General features: G+C 34.4%; 1 protein-coding gene across 1 annotated transcript; it reads right to left on the bottom strand.

Moving 5' to 3' along the window:
- Window positions 1–1,389: 1,389 nt before the first annotated feature.
- Window positions 1,390–3,026, bottom strand: LOC141661752 (transcription initiation factor TFIID subunit 8-like). The gene has a single exon (XM_074468744.1). The coding sequence runs from the start codon at window positions 2,608–2,610 to the stop codon at window positions 1,498–1,500; it is 1,113 nt and encodes a 370-aa protein (XP_074324845.1). The 5' UTR covers window positions 2,611–3,026; the 3' UTR covers window positions 1,390–1,497.
- Between the last annotated feature and the right edge of the window lie 19,098 nt (window positions 3,027–22,124).

The following is a 22,124-nucleotide window of genomic DNA, read 5'->3' as shown; positions in this document are numbered from 1 at the left end:
GGAAAAAAAAAATATCCTATATTCCAACAACTCGGTGCACAGTTTAGCTGAGTTACCGAAATTAAGGCCAGTTACACTTCATATATTACAATTTATAAGATTAATAAAGTTATGTCCCTTTATAACCAGATCGATATATCATTCGCTTTTTTCTCAAACAGGTCTTCATAGAACACATGTTTGCAAAAATAAGTATAAGCTCCTAGAATATTCCAATTATGAAAAAAATAACACAAATGTTCACAACAATACCAAGGATAAACATAGTTCAAGTATTTAACCATGTAACATAAGTGAAATGGGACAAACCTGATTAGGTATTTAACTTCAAACTATCTTGGTTTCATCAGAACTGACTCAAGAAAAACCCCATTTACCCTGTTGTACTGCTTCAGAGACTCAGAGGCTTTGGAGACTTGAGGAGTCAGACAAGACACTGCTCAGATAATGAACCCAATAAGAGCCGTGCATGTAGTATTCCATTCTGCCAATCTCCCAAGGACCCAATCTCTGTTTCTCCCATCTCCAATGCTAAAACACTTTTCAAGTTTGCTATCGCTTTAACTAGGCTAAAACCTGAACTTTGATCATCTAAAATAATTTTCTTACAAGGTCAAAATACTTCACTATTCTGTAACAAAGTTTTAAAGAGAAATACAACAAAAACAAGGCCTGATTATATATGACTGAATATAAATGCACAGACATGACATCCTCCATAATTAAAATTAGCACAGTACTTCTCCACTGTATTATGGATTCTCCTTGCAATATATGAAGTCAGGGTCGGCATGTTTGCTGACCGTTGGTATATCTCATGGTTTGCAAGTAAATTAACAAATTACTTTAAGCTTTCAAAGTTTTACTATTCAACTACAAGCCTGCTACTCACTCGATTGAAAGTTCAATAATGTGAATAGGTTATGCAAAAGGGCCGTGGTTTAAAAAAAAATTATGCACAACAATCTGGTAAATTATTTAGTGTAAACGTAACGTGCTAAATTGAAATTATTTCTTGGTCTACTTATTGCACTTCTTCATAAACAAGAGAGACAAACATACCCAAGGTCATATTAGTCTATTAAACATGTATTGCGTATGAGAAAGCCACATAGTCAGCCAAACAATATTCAGCCAAACCAGATTCAGCCTTGCCGGCTGGAAGAGAAGTTACCAAATCATCTAGTAAAATCCACTGGACATGGCATTACTAAGCAAAAATGTAAAAGTTAAGAGTTGTCTTCTGACACCCATTAATGCCTATTTTAAGAAATTGCCCAATAATAAAAGCAGAAGGGAAACAAATGGAATTTCAATTGAAAAGATCGTCGTGAGTCCATTCCTAATAGTGGCATACCTCAAAAATTGTTAACAGCAGGAACATACCCGTCTACAATATCTAACTTCCATATACAATAACTCTCAATATCCTGAAAACAGCATCTGCTGTCATTTCTCATCCAAGTATGGTACAAATTCTAATTAAACAAATCTAGTTTACAACTGAGCCAGCTCATGCTGATTTTCCAAAGACTCTTTCAGGATTTGTTCTGCTCTTCTTTTCCTGTCATCCTTCATGTTCTCATTTTTAATGGACGAGGGGCTATTTGGAACTTGTTCCTTGTGTATGCTTATCGATGTCCCAACAAGGTTCTTGCTAGTACGCAGCTTAAATTGAACAGCAGGTCTATTATCAGGTAAAGCCTTTTTCCTCGTCTCTTCTGAGTCAAATGCACAATCTTTAACTAAATCAGTAGCTGAGGCAAATGCCTCAAGCACAGCTACCTGATTTGTTGCAGCTGGGTTATTTAGCGCCGTGTCTTCCTCAGCAAATTTTGCAGGAAGAACGACTGAAGAGACTTGCTTCTCACTAGAACGTCGAGGCGCTGCAAGGAAAGGATTACTATCCGTTGCTCGTTTCGAAGAAGAATCATTACCCTTGTCTGCAGGCATATCAGTTCCATTACAATTCAATAGCCGATGCGTATATGACACAGAAGCTTCAACCTTTTTCGAATTTTCAATATGCCCAGATTTATCCATCTCTCCGTCCCCTACTCCCTTACTCTCCACAGGCAAAGACCTATATGTTTCAGAATCAGGAAACACAGGCAACCATGTGGGTATATGTTCATCTGGAGGCGATCCTCCACTTTTAAAAAAACTCTCTGTCACCTTCATCTCTTTAACAACCGGAAAACTAGGAATTGAATATGCAAATGGGACCCTCTCAGAAAATTCAACATACTCAGAAATCTCCCTAACAATCCCCGACCCCTCAACACCACGATCGATCTCCGAAGCACCAGAAAAACCCTGGGACATACCCAAATCCTCCAACCCTTGCAATACATCAAACACATTACACTCATTCCTACCCGACAAATTTGCATTAGAAACTGCAATCTTTCCTATCTGATTCATATACCTAATAGCAATATCCGAAAGCGTATCCAACGCAGACTGTTGAAACCCCTGAAACCCCGAACTCTCACACACTTGAGCTACAGCCATCTTAGCAATAGCCTCTACAAATTCCTCATTTCTCGAAAACCTATTTAATCGATTACTCCTTTCTACTACCTCTTTTCCATTCTCAGCCACCACCATTGCTCATATTCAACACTTAATAATCAAAAACTCATCATATTCAACTTAAAACAGCATTTTTAAGCGCAATTTTTGCTTAAAAATCAAATCTTGATCTAAATACTAGCATAATATAATGTATTCTTGATTTAATACAAACAAATATGATGTAATAAATCCAATTGTGAATGAAAAGAAGGTTAAAGATTCAAAAAGCTCTTACCTTTGATAAATTAGGAACAGAGTAAAGCCCTAATTAAAAAGAAGAGGTTTAATTTGGGGAACAATTCAATTAAACCCTAGAAAAAACCACAAGTTTGGTGTGTATATGTTAAGAGAGAGAGGGAGAGAGAGAGAGCGAGAGAGAGAGAGAGAGAGAGACTGTACTATTGGGAAAGATAGAAGACAAAATCTCGGCGAGAAAGTGCGAGAGAGATCGAGATGTGATGAAGAGAGGGGGTAAATGGCTATTTAAAGACTTTGACCCAAGCTCTACGGTGTCGTTTTAGTGTAAATACCTGCTGCTCTGAGCTCTCCACTTGTTCTTTTTCTAATGGGTGCAATATTATCCATTAATAACACTAGTATTTAATCTAATTTTTTATAATTATATGATAAACTATGAATGAAATAATATAATTTTTTAGTATTACATAAGTGTTTTATTTTGTGTGATTATGTGATATTGTTTTACCTTACCAAAAGTATCTAACATTGATACTTGTAAATATTTAGGAGGTGTATTGAATTAGGATTCTAAAGGATTTTTTTTCATTCATAAAATCATAAAATCCAAGCGTATTCAACTGAAATTTTAAAAAATGTATCAGAATTTTATGGTATTTAACTAGGATTTTAAATTATGCTACAAAATTTTGTGATATTCAATCGGGATTTTAAATTATGCTTAAAAATCAAAAGGTATTCAACCATAATTATTTAAAATCCATTAAAATCTGATGGTATTCACATGCTGACAGATTTTTTTGAACTTCATAAAATGATGGATTTTTTGGCATTGTTCAATATATTTTATAATTTTTGAAATCCCACCATAATTCATGAGATTTTGAAGGATTGTGTTTAAATTCTAAAGACTCTACATTTTATCTAGAATTCGCGTAAAATCAAAATCTAATATAATCCATTAAAATCCATGGAATTATATATAATATATTAAAATCCTAGTTCAATACATCCCCCTTAGATTTTGTTAATTTCAATTACACTTTTTCATTTAGGTTTCAATATATCGGCATCCCATTTTATTTGTCACATTTTCTTTTATATAAGTCAAATTGACCAATTTTTGTACAAAGATTAAACATTACTCTTATATTATTTCAAAAAACTAAAAATTATATATTAAAGTTGATTATACTTTCTGATGATGTGATTTTTTTTATTTTGTTCAATTATAGAATATTAATAAAATTCGGTCAAATTTTAGTCAATTTAACCGGGTCAAAGTCAAATATGACAATTAAAATGGGATAGAGGGAGTATACTTTTTGTCCATATAATTTAAAATCTCTAAATAAATGCTACTTACCAATTAGATTGAAGATAACGTGTACAAAATTTTTAAAATTGAAAATTTTAGAACAAATAACTTATGCTGTAAATTACTAAATAATGTCTAAATATTTTTTTTTTTCAGAAATTATAAAATTATGTCTAAGAATGATGGGGGATATATTTGTATTGAAAAAAGACTAACATGATTTATTAGTTTATTTTAACTATCTCTGTGGCACTGTACAATACACGGTCATACTCTATATTACGTGAATTAGTATTATTTTAATTATAGTTATTGACAATATATTCATGTTACTCTCTGATGGATCGATTGATCAAATATCTCCCTTTATAAATCGGTGACAAAATTAACGTGTTTTTGTTAGATATGAATACAACACAGAGGGGGGTGAATGTGTTTTAGCTTAAATATTTACTTTTTGGTTTTGCTCTGAGTTTAGCAGTTGATTGTTATCAATAATTTTGTGGAGTAGATGTTAAACATAAATAACAATGCAAATACGTAGAAAAAAGATCTTCAAAACTCACTTAATTTTATATTAAAAATCAAGCAGTGTTTTGCTACAAAATCTCTAAGTTCTTGTTTTAGAACTTAGTTTCTTTCTTGAGAGAGAATACTAGATTTTCTATCTTGATTGTTACTTCTGACTAAGGACCATTGTTAACTTTATAACTCAGTTAACTGCTGGTTTACACAGTGTGTAATAAACATGCTATTAGATTTTCTAAACTGTCACTTGTCGTTTCTATTTATAGAAAAGCAAATCTTCCATTTCTGACTTAGCATATCTTTAGCATCCCGTGTTCACTTTAATCTTCTTTTGTCAGTTAATCTTTACCATTGATCTTGCACATCTCTCAAGCTGCTTTTTGTAGACTTGTCAATCCAGCTGTGTGAATTGTTTGTTGATTTTCAACCTTGGATATTGAACTGTTCTGCAATTCTGTACTTAGATAAATTTCTTTACTTTGAGATCTCCACTTAAGCTGTAGAGAACTCGACATCTCGATAGGCATGTTGGCTTGTCGATATCTCCGAAACTTCATTGTTGACTTGACTTATCCACAACTCTGAGTTCTCTAGTGAATTTTGGTTTATCGATAACTCAGAGTTCTCTAATGGACTTTGGCTTATCGATAATTCAGAGTTCTCTAATGAATGTATACTTTTCGATATCTCTGAGTTCTCGAATGGGTATCTGACTTATCGATATCTCCAATAGCATTTCCTGAGTTCTCGATAGACAATTCCTGAGTTCTCGATAGGTCTTTCTGAGTTCTCGATAGGTCTTTCTGAGTTCTCGAATGACTTCTCTATAACACTAATTCTGTGACTTATAGAGATCTTGACTTAGAATGTTTTTCACCAAACAGAATTATTCAACTCCAAGCTTCTTCATAATTCTTCTGAGGCATGGCCTTCTTGATCTTCTTCCAGATAGAATTCTTAGGCTTGACACTATTTAGGGAAAAATTCTCCAGTCTGCTCCATTTACATTTTACAGACATTAAGTGTTACAAGTATAAATTACAGATTAAGGTTACAATACAACTAATCTTAGGGTTGTCAATATGACTTAGTCTTGTTATGATACAGGCATGTCTTGCACAACAATCTCCCCCAATTTGTGAGAAGATTGCTTATCACAAATTCATGCATGTTAACAAGACTAACCCCAAGTTAAAGAATGAAAATAAAACTATACAAAAGCTGATACAACACTTGTACATTGAACATTTGACAGTTTACAATAATTAAGTAAAGACTGAGCTTTCTGATCCTTTCTCAATTGTGTTCTTAATCTGTACAAGTATTTCCAATTCTTCTAAGATGGGGGTGTCAGTTAGAGCCTCCATTAGTTTCAGCAAATCTGGCTTAGGATAACTAGCTAACATCCCTATCCTGTATCTTGACAAAGAGCCAGCTTTTACATTCAGAAATCTTCCATCCTTTGATATTCTGCTCTTGCCTGCTGCCTTCAACTCTTCTGATCTTCTAATATACTCATCAATGGCATGCTCATACTTTCTCCTCTTTTCAGCTAGCAAAGCTCTATGCTCATCTCTCATCTCCTCTCTGTTAACCACAAACACTGCCAATACTGTTCTCCATGCCTTAGTGGTTGTATCCTTACCATTCATCAAGCTTAGCACCCTTTTCAGTTCAACAATTGAGAGAGAATCCATTAGTCTATTTCCAAGCTGTTCAAAGGACCCATCACTGTAGTAGATTCTAACTTCTTTGATGTTAACAACCCAAACTCTGACCATTCTTTCAGCTACCTGTTGGAAGTAGTCTTCATCTGAATCAACAACATTTAGAGGTTGGAAATCATCTTGATTATATCTGTTCCAGATGGCCTTTTCACCAAATCCATGATCATTGGGAGATTCAGCTATCAGTTGTTCTCTTCTTTGTCTTCTTAATCTCCTTTTGACCTTGGCTTCTTTTGGACCTATTTCAACTGTTTTGAAGTGTGTTTTAAGGGGTGGCTGAAATGAAGGTAAGGTTTTGAGTTTTTTCAGAGAAGTATGGTTGTGAGTGATTTGAGTTTTGAGAAGAGAGTTTGCAGTGAGCTTGTAGAAGTATTTGGGTTTAGAGATTTGAGGTTGAGCAGTTTCTGTTGAGGTTGATTGTGAAGTTTTAGCAGTTGGTATTTGGATATTTAGGGTTTGGAGAGATTGTGAGGTATCATTCTTTTGTCTTTGCCTCCTTCCATCCCTCCTTTGAGTCGCAGATCCACTTTTCTTCTCCTTCTCTTTCTCACTATCACTTTTTCCACCAATTGCCTTACTAGATTGACTTGAGTTTGGGCCAGAAGGATTTTGACCATCTTTCTTCTGCTCATCATCACCCAAGTCATCTGTGTTGATTTTAGTTTTAGACAAATTGGCTTCAGAGTTATTAATGTATCTCCTCAGAATCTTGATCATAGCTTCATCTTCACTAGTCTTCAATTTCTTACTTTTCAGCCCAGACTCAAGCACCATTATCAGTCTTCTTTTGGCCATGGCACAGTTTTTAGGTACTTGGAAATATTTCAGTTGCTTGGTTGTAGAGAATATATAGTGCACCCCTTTGCTTGAATGTAGGTAGGCTTCTGGGAATGCAGTTTCTTGAGCCTTCTTCAACTCTGCTAGTAGTATTTTCTCTTCATTGTTGATCATTCTGACCTTGTTAATCAAAATGTCTATCTCAGATGCTCTTCTAGAAACTAGATAATTGAAGTTGATTTGCATACATCTATCTACACCAGAATCATTAAGATTGATCAATATTCTTTTCTCCAAAAACTGGTCCTTTTCTGAGATCTGCAGCACCCTGGTATAATTGATAGTCTTTTCCAAGTTCTTTCTGTAAGTGAAGCAGTTGTTGTTGAGAGAGTTCCTTAGTCCAGTGAGCAAATTGTCAAACTCTTGTGTCATTCCTGGACCTTGGGCAGCCATAAGGAGCCTCTCTTGTTCTAGACCTTGTTCTAGACCTTGTACTTGACTTTTGAGTTTTGATTGTGCTAGCCTTGCATCTATCTCCCCCTTAGTCTTGGTGACAGGCATGAGTAGGGGAGTAGGAATCTCAGGTCTTACAGCTTCAGGCAATGCTGGCAGTGGTATGTTGAGTTTTCCCATAATGGCTCCCAAAGCAACTGTATTCTGCATTTGTAAATGCTTATGGGACTCCACTAGGGCCTGAATATCATGTTGTTGACTCTCAACCAATGTGGTTAGAGCTCTGACTTGTGAAGATAAATCTGAGTTGGAAGCTTGAAGTGAAGAAATTTGATCTTGAAGTTCTTTTATTTGAGGAGTAGAGGTAGTGGAGACTGTTCTAGCGGAGAAGGACCCAAAGTGTTCATCAACAGCTTTTCTGGCACCCTCCATGAGAAGAAATGAAGGCTCATACCTAGCAGTATGCATTTGATTTAGCTTGACCCTGGTATCATTTGAATTTGTGATATGAGCTTAAACTTGATCAAACAGGGCCTTGAAAGAACTCTTCATATTTGACACTTCCTTCTCTATGGAGGCCAGATTCATCCTTGATATTTGCTCAGTGAAAGACTGGAATTGATTCTTGATGTCCTTTTGAGAAGGCACAATGTCATCCATCTTTACCTTGACCAGTTTCCTGATTTTATCTTCATGTCCAGTCAATTTTACTTCAAGGGCCTTTCCAAAGAGATGGAAGGCCTTGAGTTGAGCTTTGTGCACATCCATGATGACATCATAGACTTCTCACTTCAGGAGGAGTGAGAGATTTAGCATTGCTTCCCATGATAGTTATGTACTCCCTCCTGAATCTAGCCAAAACTTCATCCATTTCTGCCACATGGTCATCAGACAACCAGACATCTACATTTCCATCCTCTTCAGCTTCATCTACTATCTTCTCCTTCTGTTGTTCAACCTCTTCATTGAAGCATAGCAGTATAGCTTGATAGTCCTGGTTCCCCATGTCTGAAGTAAGCAGTAGCTAAGAAAGATTGGCCAAGCCTGAGATTTGATCTACCAACATGTCATCAATTGTAGAAGGCTGAGCTTCCATATCTTGTAGCCACTGAGCCATGACATGTGGTTGGTTGGACTGAGATGTGGAAGGCTGTTGAGAAATGTTCACATTGCCACCTGTCACAGTTTGACTCATGGATAGATCTGTGGTTTTGACAGTTTGTTGTTCACCATATGTAGTAGGAACCTCCATTGGAATTGGAGAGGATTTGGCTGGGTTACTGTCATGTACATCAGCCTCAAACCTTTGTGCACCTTGCAGAGCACTGTCACATAAATGTGATGGACTTGCCTCTCCCATATCAGGGTCATTGGCAGTTGTACTCCTAGCATCAACTGCCAAGGCAATTTCAGCTAGGGTTGTGAGGGGAGTTGTCCCTTCTAGAGGAACCTCTAATTGATTTGGAGAGGATTTAGATAGCTCTCCCTCAAGAGTACTACCCTCAAACCTATTCATCTATGAAGATGATTGTGCACATGAAGGTGCAAGAGTGACCATGGGGTCTTCAATAAAAACTGATGAAACCCCCATGTTTTTGATGGTGTCATCAAGGTCTACCCCAGCTAGTAGCCTCTCACCATCTGAATGTTGGTTCTGGGTGGTGAGCACAGCTTCATGAACCATGTCACTTGAGTGTTAGTGCACTTGAGAATCAGATTCAAGTGCTCTATATGATGAAGAAATTTGAAAAATTAGAGAAATTTGCTCAGTTGTGAGTGTTGGCAGCTCCCCCTGAATGGATGAGGGAGCTTCAAATGATGTGCTCTCAATGTGTGTGACATCCTTATTTCTTCTACCATATACTCTAGGTGCAGGTTGTGCTGACTCAGTACAGGATGCATTGGAGTGAATGCTCTTTTCAATAGATACACTCTGTTGAGAGGATGCATCTAGTAACTGTTTACTCCCCATTTGTTCAACTATGCTCTTTTGGGAGGACACAGAAGTGTTTTGAGTGGTCAGCTCAGGTATTTTACTCTTCTTTGGTCTCTTGACCAAGGGTGACTCTAGTTCAATAATAATTATTTCACTCTCATTTACAACAACAAGGGTTGGTTCCTTTCTCTTCTTTTTACTCACTTCAGCCTTTTGAGAGACTAAAGTAGTTGGTTTGCTAACATCTATTGGTTTAGAAGAAGGGGCTGCAGCTTTGGAAAGTCCCTGTTGGTGCGCCTATGTTTGTACTTCCACAGGCTCGGGAACCATAGCTGAATTAGCAATTTGAGGAGCCCTCATGTCTGGCATAGGGTAAGGATAAGTGCTGAATCTCTCCAACATGAATGGAGTGATTCTAAGACTTACACTTACCTTATTCTTTGTAGTAAGTGAGCCAAATATTATTTTGGACACTTGCTTACAATTGCCAATTCTACTACTATCAATACCAGCTAACAAATGTATGTCATTTACCTTATGAGCTAAAGTAGACATAATAAACCTTGGTAAAAAGATTTCTTTACCTTTATTCTTCAAAGGCATAGTAAGCCTGGTAGCCAGCTCCTCCAGAATTAGAGCCCCAACATTCAGCTGCCTGTTGTGAGTTATTGAGAACACCAGCTTTTGCACCACACTTGAGATATTGTCAAAGCCAGTTTTTGTGCAGGTAAATGCCCTCATTATAGAATCAAACACAAATGACGATTCCTTCCTAAGGTTTGTCCTGTTCAGGCTTGCTAAGTTGATTGAACCACTGTAGTTGATGAAATCCATGAATTCACTCAGCTCATCTGCAGTTGGCATCTCTCCATAGTTCTCAGTTGGTAATCCTAGGGCTGTATTCACATCAGCAGCTGGAAACTCAATTTCTTGGCCTCCAATTGTGCATGTGACCGCAATAGAAGTGACACTCTCTAAAACAACTATCCTAGTTATAGCCGATGTCCAAAATTCATGAAGAACATCCAAATACAGCACAGGACTTGCAGTTAAAGCGCCTGCAATATAAGATTCAGAAAGAAACTTCACAAACCCCTTGAAACTATCAGGGGCTTGGTTAGCATCAAGAAAAATAATAAAATTGGTTCCCTTCTCTGGAATGATAGCTCTAACAATGTTTTGTGCCATTTTAGTGTTTAGAAGTAGTGGGTAAGAAAAGGTTTTGAGAAAGGAGCAAAAATGAGAGAGAAATCGCCTTTTGTCTGAAAGCTAGGTCACTTGAGATCTCGAAAAAGTGTAAGTACAGTGTATGTATCGAGAAGTCTGGGTATTTATAGAAAAAGTAAAATACTTATCGAGAAGTCAAATAAACGTTTGATTTTAAAATTATCGAGAAGTAATTTTGAATTTGAAAGAGGTACATTCGATAAGTTATTTTATTAATTCTTTTCGAGAACTAAGAAATGATTTATCAAGAACTCTCATAAATGCCCAGTTTGTCCAAAAAGGACCGAAATAATTCTAATTTATTTGAATTGAATCAAATCGAAATCAGAATAAATTTTCCAAAAGTATTTATCTAAAATAATTCATTGAATTAAATTATTTTAGTTCTGAGTCATTGATAAGTCTCAAAATATCATTGTCGAGAACTCTGTGAATTAACACTATTAGAGAACTCTACATGGTCTTATCGATAAGTCATAATAAAGCTTATCGAGAAGTCATTCGAGAAGTCTGTAAATAGACTTATCGAGGACTCACTCGAGAACTCTAAAATGACTTGTCGATAAGTCATTTTGACTTATCGAGAACTCAGGTCTCTATACCTTTGAGTACTGTTATTCTGCCTTGTGTTAAATTTACACATTTAAGATGTAAATTAACAACTAAGCAGTTTACTTATAATTTTGAAATATTCTAAATAAATTTTTGAATTTTTAAGAAAAATAAATATACAGAGATTCTGAAATATTTATTATTCATATTTCAGTTAATTTTCAATTAAATCAAACTAGGTTGATTTATTAGAAATTAATCTGCTGCAATACATTAGCTGAGTTCTTGCCTTAGGATGAGGAATTGAGCATCCCAATTTCACTCACAAGTATAGTGAAGGTTGCTTCATCCAAAGGTTTAGTAAAAATATCAGCTAATTATTTCTCTGTTGGAACAAAAATGAGCTCAATGGTACCATTTGCAGCATGTTCCCTGATAAAATGGTACCTAACATCAATGTGCTTTGTTCTAGAATGATTAACTGAATTAGCTACTATAGATATGGCACTAGTATTATCACACATAATAGGAATTTTGTGTAACACTAGACCATAGTCCATTAGCTGATTTCTAATCCAAAGCACCTGAGCACAACAACTTCCAGCAACTATATATTCAGCCTCGGCTGTGGAAGTTGACACAAATTATTGTTTCTTACTATACCAGGATACAAGTCTTTGACCAAGAAATTGACCGCTTCCACTAGTACTTTTCCTATCAACCCTGCATCCAGCAAAATCTGCATCTGTGTATCCAACAGCTTCAAAACTAGTTCCCTTAGGATACCATAATCCTAAGTTTGGAGTTCCCTTTAAGTATCTGAAAATCCTTTTGACAGCCATCAAATATGATTCCTTTGGATTGGCTTGAAATCTGGCACATAGACAAGTAGCAAACATGATGTCTGGACTACTAGCAGTCAAATACAACAATGATCCAATCATCCCTCTATAGCTTGAAATATCCACACTCTTGCCTTTCTTGTCTTCACCCAACTTGGTTGCAGTAGACATTGGTGTAGATGCTGGTGAGCTATCCACCATACCAAATTTCTTCAAGAAGTCATTCACATATTTGGTTTGGCTGATGAAAATACCATCACTTCTTTGACTAACTTGAAGGCCAAGGAAGTAACTCAATTCTCCCATCATGCTCATTTCATACTCACTCTGCATTAGCCTAGAGAATCTTTGACAAAGCTTTTCATTTGTAGATCCAAAGATGATGTCATCCACATAGATTTGAACTAGGATCATATCTTTACCATGCTTCTTGTAGAAGAGAGTCTTATCAATAGTACCTCTGGTAAAACCATGTTTGAGTAGAAATTCTGACAGTGTGTCATACCAGGCTCTAGGTGCCTGTTTCAATCCATATAGAGCCTTAAGTAATTTGTAAACAAAGTTAGGAAATTCTGGATCTTCAAATCCAGGTGGCTGTTGCACATAAACTTCTTCTTCTAGTTCACCATTGAGAAAAACACTCTTGATATCCATTTGATACATCTTGAAATTTGAGTGTGCAACAAATGCCAAAAAAATTCTTATTGCTTCTAGTCTTACAACAGGAGCAAAAGTCTCATCATAGTCAATTCCCTCTTCTTGTGAGTAGCCTTTAGCAACCAGCCTTGCTTTGTTTCTAGTAACAATTCCATTTTTATCCATTTTGTTCCTGTACACCCACTTAGTTCCAATTATACTTCTGTTCTTTGGTGCAGGGACTAATTTCCAAACTTTATTTCTTTCAAACTGATCCAGCTCCTCCTGCATGACACATATCCAGTCAGGATCCAATAGGGCTTCTTCAGTTTTCTTGGGCTCTACTTGAGATAGAAAACATGCATGTAGGCATTCATTAGCAGTTGCACTTCTAGTTCTCACACCAGCTGAGGGATCACCAATAATAGCTTCTACTGTATGACTCCTATCCCACTTTCTGGTGTGTATCTGTTGACTAGTGCCTTCATCATTTTCTTCAGTATTACCATGACTGTCATTGCCATTCTCTCCTTCTCCCCCTGAGTTTGTGTCATTAAATTCAGGTGTCTGAAGAGAGCTTTCATTCTTAGAATTTTGTTCAGAGGTCTCTTCATTTGTCATTTGCTGTGCTACAGCTTCATCTTCCTCATCAGAATCACTATCAATGGTTAGATTCTCAAATGCAAGGGCTTCAGCATCATTTACATCAAGGCATTTTAAGCCTGGACACTTGTCATCATCAAAAGTCACATCTGTGCTTTCCATAATTTTCTTTTGATCAATCACATAAACTTTGTAGGTTGTTCTTTCCAATGAATATCCCAGAAAAATTGCTTCAAAAGCTTTAGAGTCAAATTTTCCCACATATTCAGAGTTGTCTTTTAGAATATAACACTTGCTTCCAAACACATGTAGATGTTTCACTGTAGGCTTTCTGTTAGACATGATTGAGTAAGGTGATTTTCCATGAGCTTTGTTGATGAGATATCTGTTTTGAGTGTAGCATGCAGTATTAACAGCCTCTTCCCAAAAACTAGTTGGTAACTGAGCATCTTGTAGCAAAGTTCTAGCAGCTTCAATTAATGTTCTATTTTTCCTCTCAACTACTCTATTCTGTTGAGGTGTTCTAGCTGCTGAAAATTTTTGAACAATACCTTTGCTTTTGCAGAATTCACTTAATGTTGAGTTTCTGAATTCTGTTCCATTATCACTCCTCAATCTTTTCACACTAACTTTTCCTTCAGCCTGCTTCTCAATTTTCTTGATGTGCTCAATTATAATGTTTGGAGTTTCATCTTTAGAGTACATGAACTCAACCCAAGTGTATCTTAAAAAATCATCAACCATGACAAGGGCATATTTGTTCCTTGAAATGGACAAGACATTTACTTGCCCAAACTAGTCCATGTGAATAAGTTGTAGAGGTGCACTTATGGAATTCACAGATTTTGACTTGTGACTTGATCTTTTCATTTTTCCTTTCTGACAAGCTTCACAAACTTCCAGTTGAGCAAATTCCAGATTGGGCATGTCTCTCACAAGCTCCTTCTTGACTAGGGTGTTGATTGCTTTGAAATTCAAGTGAGATAGCTTTTTATGCCACAGTTTGCTTTGCTCTTCTGATGCCTTGGTGTAGAAACAACACACTCCTTCCTTATTTGTTGAGTCTAAGTCTGCAATAAACAAGCTTCCCTTTCTTACTCCTTTAAGAGCAATTTCACCAGTCTTTTTGCTAATAAAAGCACAATCTTCTTTGTTGAAAACAACTTGAAAACCTCTGTCTGCAAATTGACTAACACTTAGAAGATCTACTTCTAATCCAGCAACTAGTGCTACATCTTCAATGACAACATTTCCAGAAACAATCTTGCCACATCCCATTGTGAATCCTTTATTGTTGTCTCCAAAGGTCATCAAAGGACCAGCCATCTCCTCAAATTGTGATAGCAGGGCCTTATCACCTGTCATATGCCTGGAACATCCGCTATTAATGATCCATATGACCTTCTTTCCTTTGCCCTGCACACAATGAGGATTAAGTGTGTTTAGCTACCCAAGTTGTGTTGAGTACTTTCTTCTTGTTAACTGATTTTGCAGAAGTAGAATGAAAATTTTCAGATAAAATGGAATTCATAGACTGTTGAGCCTTTTCCCTTTCAGATATAGAACCAATTTTTGATTCCATGAGATCAGTTCTCAATTTGTGACAACTCTTCATCACTTTCATGTTGCAGGGAATGCAGTCAAACTTGTCACATAATGAATATGGATCATTAGCCTTGGCTTCATTGTACTTGCAGACTCCTTCGGGTGAATTGCTAACAACCTTTTTACAAAGAAGAGTTAGGTGATTCATTGATCCACATTTCTCACACCTCTTTCTAGGAGCATCTGCAACATAAGCAAAGTTATTGCTTTTATTTATCCCAATCTTTCCATTTCTATTCTTCTTTTTCTTTTTGACCTCTTCAGCTTTAATCTCCTTCACAAGCTCCTTAGTTTCTTGATTGGATTTTGGTGTTTCAACAGGGATGGAAGACTGAGTTGTCTCATCATTTTTCTTTTGCTTGTCCTCATCAGCTATCTCCTGTTTGATGATCAACTCTTCTTCACTGAAGTTCACCTCACATGCCTTGAACAAAGGTGATTCAACTTTCTTCAACATTATTGGAACATTCTCAGCTTTAGTTGATTTTCCTTTGTCACTGACAGACTTCTTTTTGCTGTTCAAACCCTCATAGTCAAGACTAATGGCAATGTTTGCACAAGGCTTGTTCTTTTCATGATATTGGCCAATCAACTCAGAAGTATTTTTAAAGGATTTCAGCTTCACTTCATTCTTCACCAGCCTTTCTCTCAACACTGCTTCAATTTCACTTGCACACTTTAATTTATTCTTTAAGTATGCAATTTCTTGTTTAACAACATCAAGCTCAACCAACAACAATTCAGCCTCTTGTTTTTCACTCTCAAGTTTTTCATTGATCTTCTTCAATCTGCTAACTTCCTCATTTGCAGCAACCATGCTTGTATGAATGTGGAACATTTCTGTGCTCATCTTTTCAACAGTTTCCTTATATTGACTCACATTTAAATCAATTGTGGTAAGAGTTGGTACCTGTGATTTAGATGATGAAGAATCTCCTTGCTCCAAGGCCATGAATGCATAGTTTCCAACTTCTTCATCTTCATCATTATCTGAATCATCCCAGCTCTTGCCCTCAGCAATATAAACTTTCCCTTGTTGCTTCTTTAGAAGAGCATCATACTTTACTTCCAATTCAAGATAGGCTTTATCTTTCTTTGCCTTCTTGGGTTTCCTACATTCTGTAGCAAAATGGCTCAACTCATCACAGTTAAAGCACCTTATTTTTGATCTATCAACAGATCCATTTTTGTAGCCAGTTTTGCTATCAGGAGTGTACTTCCCTTTTCCTTTCCAGCTGCTGTCTTTGTTGAAGGACTGTCCTTTGCTCTTGAAAAATCTTGGTTTCTTTACTCTAATATTAGAGAATTTTCTAGCCAAGTAAGCCATTGATTTGTCTAGCTCATCAAGCTCATCAAGAGTGTAGAACTCATCTTCTTCATCCAATTCCAGTATGACTTGCTCTTCAGTGCCATTGACTCTTTTCTCACTTGTAGAAATTGCTGGAGTTGGGGATCTTTGCTCATCATTAGAAGTCTGGCCATCATTCACAATCAGTGCACTTGAGCATCCATTACATATCCTTGACCAACCCTTAATGACTTCTTTTGAATCATTTCAAGTTCATAAGTTTTCAGAACCCCATAGAGCACTTCCAGTGTGATTCTACTCAGATCCCTTCCTTATCTGATTGCAGAGATTTTCTGTTCCAAGTGATCAGGGAGAGTAAGCAAGAACTTCAAATTCACTTCTTCGACATCATAAATTTTATCATGAAGCTGCAAGTCATTTATTAGCTTATTAAACCTTTCAAACACATCAGTAATACCCTCCTTTGGTGTAGCCATAAAACCATCATACTGAGAAATCAATATCCTTCTTTGATTTGACCTAACCTCCTCAGTTCCTTCACAAAGTATTTCAATCTTTTCCCAGATCTGTTTAGCAGTGTCACAATTGACAATGTTATTATACATTACATTGTCAAGTGACTCAATTAGTATCAGTTGCAAAGCACTGTCTAGGGAAACTTTCTCTCTTTCAGGTTCAGTATACTCAGAAGGATCCTTGGGAGCATAATGAGCTGGAATAACCATATCTCCATCTGTGGTTTCCTCAACTCTAACTACAGGATGAAGGGCCCATTCTTGAGGATACCAATGTAAAGATGATTGACCATTCTTATAAATAACAACATTTTCTTTTTCCATAAAGTATAATTGACCTTATCAAAGGGAGGAATCTTGATACTACTGATTTTCTGTGTATTCATTTTTCCAGGATCTAATCTGTTTACTTTCAGATTTTGCTCTGATACCACTTGTTAGATATGAATACAACACAGAGGGGGGGGGGGGTGAATGTGTTTTAGCTTAAATGTTTACTTTTTGGTTTTGCTCTGAGTTTAGCAGTTGATTGTTATCAATGATTTTGTGGAGTAGATGTTAAACATAAATAACAATGCAAATATGTAGATAAAGATCTTCAAAACTCACTAAATTTTAAGTAAAAAATCAAGCAGTGTTTTGCTACAAAATCTCTAAGTTCTTGTTTTAGAACTTAGCTTCTTTCTTGAGAGAGAATACTAGATTTTCTATCTTGATTGTTACTTCTGACTAAGGACCAATGTTAACTTTATAACTCAGTTAACTGCTGGTTTATACAATGTGTAATAAACATGCTATTAGCTTTTCTAAACTGTCACTTGTCATTTCTATTTATAGAAAAGCAAATCTTCCATTTTTGGCATAGCATATCTTTAGCATCCCGTGTTCACTTTAATCTTCCTTTGTCAGTTAATCTTTACCATTGATCTTGCACATCTCTCAAGCTGCTTTTTGTAGACTTGTCAATCCAGCTGTGTGAATTGTTTGTTGATTTGCAACCTTGGATATTGAACTGTTCTGCAATTCTGTACTTAGATAAATTTCTTTACTTTGAGATCTCCAATTAAGCTGTAGAGAACTCGACATCTCGATAGGCATGTTGGCTAGTCGATATCTCTGAAACTTCATTGTTGACTTGACTTATCGACAACTCTGAGTTCTCTAGTGAATTTTGGTTTATCGATAACTCAGAGTTCTCTAATGGACTTTGGCTTATCGATAACTCAGAGTTCTCTAATGAATGTACACTTGTCGATATCTCTGAGTTCTCGAATGGGTATCTGACTTATCGATATCTCCAATAGCATTTCCTGAGTTCTCGATAGACAATTCCTGAGTTCTCGATAGGTCTTTCTGAGTTCTCGATAGGTCTTTCTGAGTTCTCGAATGACTTCTCGAGTTCTCGAATGACTTCTCTATAACACTAATTCTGTGACTGGTAGAGATCTTGACTTAGAATGTTTTTCACCAAACATAGTTATTCAACTCCAAACTTCTTCATAATTCTTCTGAGGCATGACCTTCTTGATCTTCTTCGAGATAGAATTCTTAGGTTTGACACTGTTTAGGGAAAAATGCTCCAGTCTGCTCCATTTACATTTTACAGACATTAAGTGTTACAAGTATAAATTACAGATTAAGGTTACAATACAACTAATCTTAGGGTTGTCAATATGACTTAGTCTTGTTATGATACAGGCATGTCTTGCACAACAGTTTTGTTTCCAAATGAATTGTATGTGCGACAATACAATTGAAATGTACGGCCAAAATATAATGCAAATGAAAATACACATTTCTCGTGAAAATAATTACAACTCATATGAACGATAACGACAACCAAATAAAATATTAGGGAGTTATTCAAAGGGTTACTACAGTTATTTACACGGTACAATTATTGATACAATGAATACTTTTCTTAGCAAAAAATGTAATAATTAAATATGACTGTTGACATATTGAATATAATATTTGTATAGTTGATAATATGAATACATTTTCCAGTATATTTCGTTTTTCATAATAAATGTATTAATAATTAGGTAAGTAATCCATGGTTATAAAAATTGAAAATTCGATTACCGGAATATTAAATCGGAACAAAATCAAACATATTTTATATTATTTTAAAAATATATATGTAAAATAATGATACTTGAGAAAATTGTCATGTTGTCATTTATACAGTCATACCAAGTTGTAACAGTGTTTTGTGTGCATTATTCACTAAAATAAAGAGTCATAATACTCTTTATGCCTCTTTCTTCATTTTTCATGTATTCTTCCTCTATCTTTTCAGTTTCCGTTCGACGACCATCTTGTTTCTTCCTTTAAAAATGCGGCTCTTCATTAACTCAAGTCTGAGTATATTTCTTCTTCTTATAATCAGATTTTCTCTGCCGAGCCTTAAATCACGTGTTTGATTCGTCAAATTTTGACCAGAAAGTTGTCAATTTGATCGGAAAATTGCCGATTTCGACCAAAAATGACAAAAAACGTTTTATACTCCGATTTTGATGTATTATATCGTTTGGTTGCCTTTGGCGATTTGTCGGCGAAATCGCCGATTTCTGTAACACTGCAGTAATCTTATAAATCTTTTACTTATACTACCTCTGAAAAAATCTTTAAACTAGTTAATGTAAGAAATATGATTTACCTTTCTGTTGTAAAACTTTGTTGTGACCGCAATAAACTTAATATTTTAACATTTTAACATTTTATCATATGTATTCAAAATCTTTAACGCAATATTAGTTTATATTCGATTTAGCCGTATAATAAGAATCTCAACTTTATTATAAAAATTACTTGTAACCCGCTCTTTTAGAGGCATACAAATAGAATATCTCTTGTATCTTTTTGGGTTTAATACTTGATAAACTAACAATGTTGAATTCAGATTAACAAACATATTAAATTTATATTTTTAAAATAAGTTTATTATATACGAAGTCTTTAAAAAAATTTGAATTTAATCTATATAGACAAATATGATTAAATTTAGATATCTAATTATAGGTTGTTAATATTCAATAATAAAATGGTAACAAATGTAAAATTAATAATAATAATAATAATAATAATAATGAGTTAGATGTAATTTATATATGTTATTAAATATGAAAATTATTTGTATTTATTGATGAGGAGTACTAATGAGTTGGGTGTAATTAATATATGTTATTAAATTTGTCAATTATTTGTATTTATTGATGAAGAGTAGTTTAATAATTTATAGTGAAATAAAATATCTCATGTAACCCCCTATTTGCTATATTATATGTATAATAAATTAGAGGTGAATCCGACATGCTCTCTCAATTAAATAGCCGTCTCAAAAAATTTCGAGCATCAAAGAAGAGTACTATTTCCTTTTCTTGTTTGTTTGATTTTTTAAATTGAGTTTTTATATTTTTTTCATAATTTCTCAATTTTGTTGGGTTTTATTTAGTATTTTCTTAATTTTGAGAATTTGACTTATTTTAATGTGTTTTGATGTTCTTCGTGTCCCGGATTATAGCTCTGCATCTATTATCGGTTGATAAAAAAACAGGAAAGTCACAACAAGTATATGTATTCTTATCATCTTTTAAAATATCGCTTAATTATCTCTTTAAGAAAGAATAATTCAACAAAGATATATTCAAGCATTTTTTTAATTTTAATTATATTTGTAGATGTAATATAACTTTTCATTATTGATTTTTTTCAAAAAAAAAAAGGGAAAGAAAATGACGTGCATGATTTTGTATACAATTTTAATCCCATAGTTGAAGTTGTAAAGTTGATCCAATTTTGATCCAATAGTTGAAGTTGCGAAGGAAACGATATTTGACGTTGAGGCCCAATAAATTAAAGTGCTAACATACTCCTGAGCCCAATGCATTTACGCAAGACATGGATCTGGCCCATTACCATATTACCAGTACCACTAGCTGAAAACTTTATAATTATGAACAAGGAAATGTGTTTCATTTTGGGATTTTTTATAATTTTTGTAATTAGATGAGAAAGTGTTAAGACATTTATAAATTTAAATTTTTGGGAACCTAGCACTACTCTAGTTTTAATGACATTATTGTATAATTGACTCTTTTTATTAAATATTATTCAATATTCTTGAATTTTACAAGGTGCCATTTATCCCTATTTTTTTTTTAATTTTCTCGGATTTTTTTTAATTTACCTGAACTTTCTCTTGTGATAGTCAATTTTTCAATCATAACGAACTTTTATTACTGTCTCAAAACATTAACCGATAATTAAACATGTAAAAGCGTAAAAAAAACTGAACAATTTTACGTTTATATATATTTAAAAAATATAAACTTGTAACTTATTTAAGGGATATTTCTAATGATTCCGTTTTACAATTAACTTTGTACGTTAATATCCTTTAAACTATTATTATATCTAAATTTATAGCATCTGACTAATATATGATTAATGGAATGTTAATACGCGAAAACTTGCATGAAAATTTGATCCAATTTTATATTTATTTGACTCGATCATTTGTGCAGATATTATATAAATTTTTGTTATTAAATTATATATATTATTCTTCAAATAAAAAGTATAATGACAATACTAAAAATATCTCCAATACAATTAGTTAAAATAGTTGATTAAAATAATATAAAATAATGATTAAACGACCATAAACATAATTATTACCCGTCAAATCGGTCGTTATAACCTTAAATTACAAACATGTAAATTCACATATTTATGCATCTTCAATTATTGTGAAAATCGGATGAAATAATTGCGAGAAACCCCAGAATAACTACACAATTATTATTTATTATTATAAGTATATACTTGCGAAAAAGAGCCGCAACATTTTTTAAAAGCAAGTTATCTTACTAAAGAGTGTACCGCCAATAATCATTTTGATCTACCGATGTGACCATCATATCATTATGATTTAATTATAAAAGTTTGTATAGTCAAAATCTCGCTATGCAAAATGGAAGAAAATGACCGGTCCTTGATAAACCCTAGCTATAATTTTCAAATATTATTTGAAAATTATAATAAGTTTCTTTTAATTAATATTAAATAGTAGCTGCGGATTTAACTACGATAAAAAAAGTAGTATATATAATTGATGAGATTTGGACCATCAACCTTATTATTATATTTATAAATAATAATATTAATATTTGTTTTTAGCGAGATTCGAACTGAAATTTGGATAGAATATAAATAATAATATAGAAATTTGTTGTTGGCGGAGTTCGAACATGTGAGTTTGAGTACTGTAAAATAATAATATAAATATTTTTTGTTGGCGGAATTCGAACCTAAAA

This window comes from Apium graveolens, chromosome 5 (genome assembly GCF_009905375.1).
Source record: "Apium graveolens cultivar Ventura chromosome 5, ASM990537v1, whole genome shotgun sequence".
In the NCBI taxonomy this organism is placed as follows: Eukaryota; Viridiplantae; Streptophyta; class Magnoliopsida; order Apiales; family Apiaceae; genus Apium; species Apium graveolens.
Note: the sequence above shows the minus strand (reverse complement) of the source record. Positions and strands in the feature narration are given on the sequence as shown.

Bases quoted from the DNA above. Each gene is read 5' to 3' on its own strand.
- LOC141661752 (XM_074468744.1), bottom strand. From the start codon at position 2,610: ATGGTGGTGGCTGAGAATGGAAAAGAGGTAGTAGAAAGGAGTAATCGA.